Here is a 10,019-nt window from a genome sequence, read left to right on the forward strand (position 1 = left end):
CCTCTATGTGCATTGTTTTGCTCATCGTCTTCAATAAGCTTTAAATGCTGCAGCTAAAGGTGTGCATGATGTTTGAGATTTTTATTCTATGCTAACTTCCATTGTAAACTTTGTTGATTCTTCTGTTAAGCGGCATTGTGAATTACAAGCTATTCGGCAAGATGAAATTCAAGATTTGTTAGATGCTGGAAAGCTTGAGACAGGTACAGGGAAAAATCAAATGTGTGCTTTGTCACAAGTCGAGGCACTCATTTGGGGTCTTATTTTAGTTGAATCTTGATTGAGTTATTTTCTTCAACTAGTACAATGCTTCAAAAAATGCTTATAAGTGGAATCAACAAAGATATACGTGGGGAAGCCAATAGTCTTCTAAATAAGATGACCTCATTTGGTTTTGTGTTTAACTTGCTTTTGTTGAATAAGGTTATGAAGATCACTAACTTTCTTTCTCAAGCATTGCATAACAAATCTCAAGACATCGTAAATGGTTTGAATTTTGTTTCAAAAACAAAAAATTTCTCCAAGAATTGAGAAAAAATGGATGGGATACTTTTTTGAAAAGTATGGAATCATTTTGTGAACTACACGACATTGTTATGCCTGATTTGGGTGCTCCTTATAGGGTGGGTACATGTCGTTCTTGCCAATAAATTAATTCTATAACAGTTGAACACTATTATCGTGTAAATTTATTTTATGTTGTTATAGACTTTCAGTTGGTAGAGTTAGATACTAGATTTACACCGCTTACAGTGGAACTTCTTACTCTTAGCTCATTATTGGATCATCGGTCTAATTTCAAATTATTTAATACTGATCATATATGTGATCTTGCTACGAAGTTCTACCCTTAAGATTTCACTCCAGCTAAGTTACTTGGTTTAATAATGGAATGTGCATTTAATGAGATAGACATACGTTCTGATCCTAAATTCCATAATACATCTTTTGTTTTTGATTTAATTATGTCGGCAATTAGTTGAAACAAGAAAGTTTGCATATTTTCTCATGATTTATAGATTGATTTGTCTAGTGTTGACTCTTCCTATTTCTACTGCAACAACGAAACGAGCATTTTCATCTTTGAAGATTATTAAAACTCGACTTTGAAACAAGATAGATGATGGGTTTCTTGATAATTGTATGATTCTTAACTCTGAAAAGAACTTTTTGATAGTATATATACAGATTCAGTAATTAAGGATTTCTATGTTGTGAAGAAGCGCAAGGTTCAAATTTTCGTAGACTTATCTTGTATTTGCATTGCATGTTTCATTGTTTACTTGTTATGATATTTTTTTTTTCTCGTCTATGTTTTTGTATAGATATGCATTTTACGGAGTAGGGCTCACTGTGTCTCCCCCTGACTAGATGTATCTTTTATGTTTATTAATGAAATTTTCTCGTACCATTGAGCTTTTTTTTAGCCCCCCAATTCTAATTCCTGAATCCATCCCTGAAACAAACAATAGTTGATGAACATCTTGAGCTAGCTTAGACGTTAGTATCATGTAATTCGTAGGTGTATATACCTAATTAATTAAATTAATATTGACATGGACCAACACGTGCTGCCAAATGAACAAATTGGGCATGCTGCCAATAAAATAATTACTTAATTGAAACTTGAGTCAATAATAAAGAGAGCAGTTTTGCTCACCTCCTTTAACTCAGGTATATGTTTATCTCCCATCTAAAATGCTGTCATATATTTAAAAAACTAATCATGAGTTAATCTACTGTATTTAATTATTTTTGATGTTATAATGATGAGAGAGAAAAATAATTTGACAACTTTTTTTTATTTTTACCCTAATCTTTTATTACTCAACTTTTTCCCACTTTTTTATTACCCATTAATTTCTCTCTTCTCTCTTATTTAATTATTTCTATTAAAGTTTGCTTTTTTTTTTTTGGCTCTTCTCCAGTATGCCTCCCGTACCCAAAAAACAACATCCATTTTTTTTGGGTCTTCTCCTGTATATACCTTTATCTATTTTTTAATTAATTAAAAAATAAAATATTCCAACAACACATTTGCAATTTGAACAAAAAACTCATTTGCAAAGTTTAATCTAAAATGTTGGTGTAATGACCCGACCCAAGTTTCGTTCTTTTATATAAGATCAAGTTAATTTCATTTGGTGGTGATCCAGTAAGAAAGTTTAATTTGAAAGAGACTTATACATTCTAATAAGAAAATGGGTAATCAAATGGGAAATTAAGGAAAGATAAAACTTTTAGAAAAATTTCAATAGACGGGGGTAATGAAGTAGTAGTTCATAACGTATTTCCGAAGACGGAATTTAAATTTGGGCCACGGTTTGAGAGAGTGGGGCATAACATTTTAGGGGCAATTTTGTCCTTTCACAAGAAAATTCTAGAAAATTTTTTAGTATTAAAACCAGATTTCTCTAGAAACCCCCACCATTTACTCAACACACCCCCCTATCTATTTCTTTCACACTCTCTCTTTTTCCCCGCAACCTCTCTCTTCTCATCTCTCCGTGTCTCTCACTGCAAACACCCAACCACCACCACAACCATCTACGCCAGCTGTTTCCTCGTCGACCAAGTCAGCCGCGCGACCCCTCTTTCACCGGAGCCGACCGTCCACCTCGAGCCCCCCATCTCTCTCTCTCTCTCTCTCTCTCTCTCTCTCTCTCTCTCTCTCTCTCTCTTCGGCAACACTCCCCTGCGCACACCTAGTTCTACCCAAGTCCAGCCCTTCCGATCACTTCCAGTCGACGTTGAGCAGCTGACAACCTTCTCCAGCCGCCGGCGCCACCAGCCCAGCCACCCCCAGCCCGGTTGTAGCAAACAGCTCAGAAACGAGCGAAAAGGCAGCCGACAACCCTTTCAAAATCCGGCCAGTTTTCTACCCCATTTTTCACGAAATTTTGGGGGTTTTTCCTCTCTAGGCGACGCTCCCGAGACTGGAGGTGACCCATCCGGAGACCGACACTAGGCTCCAATATTGTGAGTGGATTTTCTTTTGCTTGCAAAATTTATGGGTTTTATGATTTTTATATTACTTTTGAAATTTTGAGCTAAATAATGAAATAATGAATTGAGTAAAGTCTATTTTGCATTAATAAATTTTCGATGGATTGAATTATTTGCCATTTTTGATATAAGGGTTATCAAATATTTAAACAAATTATTTAAATGCCGTCTAAGTACCCACCAATTATTAAGTAGGTCTTTGGGACCCATCACGGCACACACATAGGCTTTGGGCCGTGTGCCTGGATGTCTCACCCTTTGGGGGTAGTCCATGTGCACGTACGACATTTTGGCTTGTTGTACGACGGCAATTCGATGGTACAAGGGCCACCATCAATCCACTCGTATGACGGCGTTGTGACGGTGTGAGTGGAAGGGCAATCTACGTGCACGTACGACACTTTGGCTTATTGTACGACGGCGAATCGACGGTACAAGGGCCACCGTAAGTCCACTCGTATGATGGCGTTGCGACGGTGCGGGTGGAAGGTTATGTAGACTGTCCACTTGGTGCGATGGTTTTGTAACGGTACCAGTGTTGAGTCCGTCAATTGGATACTTATATGGCCAACATTATTACTAAAAACTTTATTAGATAAAAATATTTTTAGTTATTTTTTTTGTTTATCAGTTCAAAGCGTATTTTAAAATGGGGAAAATCTATTGTGTTTGTGAAATTGAGAATATTAATAAAATGTTCTACTTTATTAATTTTGTTATCTTTTGACTTGTTCATACACTTACTGAGCCTTTCTCACCGTGAGTCATCTTTTTGTGTTTTAATGGTTCCCCCAGGTGGAAACGGCAGTCAGTCACAATTTTCTCGTCGAGGCAGGCTTTCTCTTCTCATTGTATAATGTAGGATTTCCTGTAAACCTTAACTTGTAGTTTGGCTCTGATGTTTGGTTGTAACCTTATAAATTTTGTAAACTTTATGTTGGGTCGGAGACCCAAATTGGTTGTGGTAGGGAAGTTGGAAACTTAGAAGTATGTTTTGACAAGTTTAAGAAATTGGATTAGAGCTATTTTTAGGGGAGATGCTGCCGAAATTTATATAGATTACTCCCTAAGTTATGATAGGATCTTTAAAAATAAGTTAAAGTAAAGAAGTGGGCCCTATATCCGAGGGATGTGGGACCCCACAGGACTGCCTCGGAATTTAATTGAGAGCTCCGAGGTCAGTCCTATCAATTTGGTATCAGAGCCTAGGTTTCATATTGTTGTACCAGTGTCCCTTCTGTAAATTGATAAAATTTTGGTTTTTATATAGGTACTGTGCCTCATCGACATCGCCATCCGTGAGGGAACCACCATAGAGTAGCTCATGGTGCAGATGAGGCTGCACCTGGATTAGAGCAGACCGTAGACCGTTTAGTTGAGGCGGTGACTAATGTCGTGCGCACTCGTGGCCCAGCTGAAGGAAATTATAGTATTGAACGAGCTCGTAAGCTTGGGGCCACTGATTTTAGGGGCACTACCGACCCCAGCATTGCCAATGACTGGATCATGAGGTTGGAGAGAATTTTTGATGTTATGAGATGCCCAGAGGATCAGAAGATGGTTCTAGCTTCTTTTTTGCTAGAAGGCGATGCATATCATTGGTGGGAGTCCGAAAAGGTGGGACTCGCTGCCGAGGAATGTACTTGGGATTGATTTAGGAGAGCTTTTTACGAGCGGTATTATCCTCGGGTCTACTGTGATGAAAAGAGAGCAAAATTTCAAAAGTTGAGGCAAGGAACTATGATGGTAGCAGAGTATGAGAGGAGGTTTACTTAGTTGTCTCGATTTTGTCCTCAACTTGTGGCTGATGAGAGAGACAAGTGCTCTCGATTTGAGGATGGCTTACGGGAGGAGATTCGTACAGTGGTTACTGTAGCCATCCATACTAGCTACCCCAACTTGAAGGAGGCCGCTATGAAGGTGGATAGGTCTCTCTCAGAGCAGAACCGGGGTGGTACGAGACGCCATCACCCTCAGAGTGTTGTGTATGGTGGACCGAGTCAGGGACTAGTGAAAAGAGGAAGTTTCAGCTCTGGTTCATCTGGAAGTGGTGGATTCAGCGGTTACAGAAGTGGTTCTGGTGGTAGTAGAGGATCAGGGCAGAGTCGTAGCTCCAGCCATCAGTCTGTGGGCAGTTCAGCTCGGAGCACCGTACCAGAGAGTGGGTTGCAAGGAAGTTGACCCCACGGACCTAGCCAACCACCATGTAACACGTGTGGAAGACGCCATGATGGAGTTTGTTTGAGGAGAAGTAGCAGTTGCTTCCATTGTGGCCAGCAGGGACATTTCAGGAAAGATTGTCCACTATTGTATCATGGAGATAGTGGGACTTCGGGATCTACTTTTGGATCGGGATAGACTTCAGGGACTCAAAAACAAGGCCAAGGAGCAGTTCAGATTGGAGGTAGTGCATCCGGTAGTGGGGCTCAATCCAGTCATACCAATAGAGCTGGAGGACAGCAAAGAGGCCAAAGAGGACGTCCCAGAGCTCAAGGCAGAGTGTTTGCTATGACCCAACAGGAAGCTCAAGCATCACTGGACGTCATAATGGGTACGTTACTTAACTATGGACAAAATGCTCGTGTTTTAATAGACCCTGGGGCCACACACTCAATTATATCACGTAGACTTATTTTATGTGCTGATCGAATGCCTACACCACTAGATTATGAGTTAATTATAGCTACACCCGCTGGAACTTCACTTGTGGCTCGCGAAGTCCTTAGAGATTGTCCGATAATGATTGATGGACAGGACTTTAAGGCCGATTTAATTCCATTAGATATTTTCGATGTGGATGTCATCTTGGGTATGGATTGGCTTGCTACCCATCATGCTTCCATCGATTGTTTCCATAAGAAAGTAACTTTTAATTGACCAGAACAAACCGAGGTAGTATTTTATGGGGAGCGTAAAGTTTTTCCATCCTGTATGATTTCGGTATTATCGGCTAGACGGTTGCTTCGTAAATGTTGTACGGGGTACTTGGCTCACATAATTGATACCCGGGCTAGTGAGAAGAAACTAGAGGAGTTACCTGTAGTGCGAGATTTTCCGGACGTATTTCCCGAAGATCTTCCGGGTTTACCTCTGGAAAGAGAGATAGGTTTTGCTATTGATTTAATTCCGGGAGCAGCACTTATATCTCAGGCACCTTATAGAATGGCCCTAGTTGAGTTGAAGGAGTTGAAAATTCAGTTACAGGAATTAGTGGAGAAAGGATTTATCCGACCAAGTGTTTTTCCTTGGGGCGCACCGGTCTTGTTCGTGAAGAAGAAAGATGGGACGATGAGATTATGCATCGATTATAGGCAACTTAATTAGGTTATTGTGCGGAATCGGTATCCTTTGCCTCGTATCGATGATTTATTTGATCAATTGCAGGGCGCGAAAGTGTTTTCCAAGATTGATTTGAGATCAGGGTATCATCAGTTGAGGATTAAGGAACCTAATATACCCAAGACTGCTTTTAGAACTCAATATGGCCATTATGAATTCTTAGTGATGCCTTTTGGATTAACAAATGCTCCAACAGTTTTTATTGATCTTATGAATCGAGTTTTCCACGCCTATTTGGATCGGTTTGTGGTGGTATTCATTGATGACATATTGGTGTATTCACAGAGCGACAAGGATCATAAGGAACATTTAAGAACGGTGTTGAAAATCTTGAGAGAGAATCGGTTATGCGCTAAGTTCAGTAAATGCCAATTTTGGCTAGATAGAGTGGGATTTTTGGGGCATGTAATTTCAGCCGAAGGCATCATGGTAGATCCACAAAAGGTAGAGGAAGTAAAGAATTGGGAACGGCCTACTAGTGTGTAAGAAGTGAGGAGTTTTCTGGGCCTAGCAGGATATTATCGCCGATTCGTGGAAGGCTTCTCCAAATTATCAGCACCACTTACTCGGCTAACCAGAAAAGGAGTCAAGTATGAATGGTCTGATGAATGTAAGAAAAGTTTCCAAGAACTTAAGGATAGATTAACTTCTGCGCCAGTGTTGACATTACCCAATGGTGATAGTGGGTTCGTGATTTATAGTGATGCTTCAAGACAGGGTCTAGGTTGTGTGTTGATGCAGAATGATAAGGTGGTTACTTATGCTTCTAGACAACTCAAGAAGCATGAGTTGAATTACCCAACTCTTGATTTAGAACTTGCAGCTATAGTCTTTGCCTTGAAAATTTGGAGACATTACCTATATGGAGCGTCTTGTTAGATATTCACCAATCACAATAGCCTTAAGTATCTATTCACTCAAAAGGAATTGAATTTAAGACAGAAGAGATGGTTGGAATTAATAAAGGACTACGATTGCACTATTGAATATCATCCCGGAAAGGCCAATGTAGTGGCAGATGCATTGAGTAGAAAAGCATCTGAATCACTAGCATACTTAAGAACGGTGCACCTACCCTTGCTAGTCGAATTGAGGGCAACATGAGCCAATTTAACGATAAGTGAAACAAGAGCATTGTTGGCTAGCTTCCGAGTTAGACCAACCTTAATCGATAAAGTTCGTGAAACCCAACTATAGGATTCCTTGTTGATGAAACTCAAAAACGAAGTAGAGAAAGGATTGAGAACAGATTACTCGGTAAGGGACGACGGAGCCCTGGTAATGGGCACTAGATTGTGTGTTCCAGCAAATGAAGCTCTTCGAAAAGAAATTTTGGAGGAAGCACATAGTTCTGCCTATGCAATGCACCCAGGGAGCACCAAAATATATCGCACTTTGCGAGAACATTATTGGTGGCCAGGCCTGAAAAGAGAAATAGCAGGATTTGTGGCAAGGTGTTTAATTTGTCAACAAGTTAAAGCGGAGCGGCAGAAGCCTTTGGGGCTTATGCAACCACTTCCTATTCCTGAATGGAAGTGGGAGCACATAACTATGGATTTCTTGTTCAAGCTCCCTCGAACACAAAGCGGGCATGATGGAATTTGGGTCGTGGTGGATAGACTCACAAAGTCAGCTCATTTTTTACCCATCCGTGAGAATTATACTTTGGATAAGCTGGCAAAACTCTTCGTGGATGAAATAGTAAGCTTGCATGGTGCACCATTATCCATTGTGTCAGATAGAGATTCAAGATTTACTTCTAGATTCTGGGAAAGCCTACAACGGGCAATGGGTACTAAGTTAAAGTTTAGCACTGCATTCCATCAACAAACTGATGGGCAGTCAGAAAGGACTATATAGATTCTAGAAGATATGTTGAGGACTTGTGCTCTACAATTCAAAGGCAACTAGGATAATCATTTACCATTAATGGAGTTTGCCTATAATAATAGTTATCATTCAAGTATTGGTATGGCTCCATATGAAGCGTTATATGGTCGACAATGTAGAACACCAATTTGTTGGAATGAGGTTGGTGAAAGGAAGTTAGTGGGGCCCGAGTACATTCAAATGACCACCAACAAGATTCAAATTATAAAGAACAGACTGAAGGCAGCACAAGATCGGCAAAAGAGCTATGCAGACAATCGTAGAAAAGACTTAGAGTTTGAAGTCGGTGATAAAGTCTTTTTGAAATTATCGCCTTGGAAAGGAGTGGTACGTTTTGGGAAGCGTGGAAAGTTAAATCCTCGATTTATTGGACCATATGAGATCACTGAACGAATTGGTCAAGTCGCTTATAGATTTGCGCTACCTATGGAGTTATCTCGGATTCATGATGTGATCCATGTATCGATGTTGCGCAAATATAGACCCGACCCTTCTCACATATTGGAAAATCAACCCATTGAATTACGAGAAGATTTATCTTACGAGGAGCAACCTGTGGAGATTCTGGATCGCAGAGATCAAGTACTTCGCACAAAAACCATTCCTTTGGTCAAAGTCTTATGGAGGAATCACACGGTTGAAGAGGCGACATGGGAACCCGAGGATCAGATGAGGGCTCAGTATCCACATTTGTTTCCTTAACAGGTAAATTTCGAGGACGAAATTTTTCTAACAGGGGAAGATTGTAATGACCCGACCCAAGTTTCGTTATTTTATATAAGATCAAGTTAATTTCATTTGGTGGTGATCCAGTAAGAAAGTTTAATTTGAAAGAGACTTATACATTCTAATAAGAAAATGGGTAATCAAACGGGAAATTAAGGAAAGATAAAACTTTTAGAAAAATTTCAATAGACGTGGGTAATGAAGTAGTAGTTTATCACGTATTTCCGAAGACGGAATTTAAATTTGGGCCACGGTTTGAGAGAGTGGGGCATAACATTTTAAGGGCAATTTTGTCCTTTCACAAGAAAATTCTAGAAAATTTTTTAGTATTAAAACCGGATTTCACTAGAAACCCCCACCATTTACTCAACACACCCCTCCTATCTATTTCTTTCACACACTCTCTCTCTTTCCCCGCAACCTCTCTCTTCTCATCTCTCCGTGTCTCTCACTGCAAACACTTAGCCACCACCACAACCATCTACGCCGGCTGTTTCCCCGTCGACCAAGTCAACCGCGCGACCCTTCTTTCACCAGAGCCGACCGTCCACCCCGAGCCCCCCCATTTCTCTCTCTCTCTCTCGGCAACACTCCCCTGCGTACACCCAGTTCCACCTAAGTCCAGCCCTTCCGGTCACTTCCAGCCGACGTTGAGCAGCTGACAACCTTCCCCAGTTGCCGGAGCCACCAGCCCAGCCACCCCCAGCCCCGGTTGCAGCAAACAGCTCAGAAACGAGCAAAAAGGCAGCTGACAACCCTTTCAAAATCCGGCCAGTTTTCTACCCCATTTTCCACGAAATTTTGGGGGTTTTTCCTCTCTAGGCGATGCTCCCGAGACTGGAGGTGACCCATTCGGAGACCGACACTAGGCTCCAATATTGTGAGTGGATTTTCTTTTGCTTGCAAAATTTATGGATTTTATGGTTTTTATATTACTTTTGAAATTTTGAGCTAATTAATGAAATAATGAATTGAGTAAAGTCTGTTTTGCATTAATAAATTTTAGATGGATTGAATTATTTGCCATTTTTGATCTAAGGGTTATCAAATATTTAAAC

At 40.4% G+C, this 10,019-nt stretch overlaps 1 protein-coding gene and 1 pseudogene across 1 annotated transcript; both read left to right on the forward strand.

Moving 5' to 3' along the window:
- Positions 1-88: 88 nt before the first annotated feature.
- Positions 89-7,449, forward strand: LOC147286370 (uncharacterized; annotated as a pseudogene).
- On the forward strand, positions 5,692-8,937 carry LOC147286371 (uncharacterized). Its single transcript, XM_086240750.1, has one exon. The coding sequence runs from the start codon at positions 8,275-8,277 to the stop codon at positions 8,935-8,937; it is 663 nt and encodes a 220-aa protein (XP_086096876.1). The 5' UTR covers positions 5,692-8,274.
- The last annotated feature ends 1,082 nt before the right edge of the window (positions 8,938-10,019 follow it).

This window comes from Dryas octopetala, chromosome 4 (assembly GCF_963921425.1).
Source record: "Dryas octopetala chromosome 4, drDryOcto1.1, whole genome shotgun sequence".
Lineage (NCBI taxonomy): Eukaryota > Viridiplantae > Streptophyta > Magnoliopsida > Rosales > Rosaceae > Dryas > Dryas octopetala.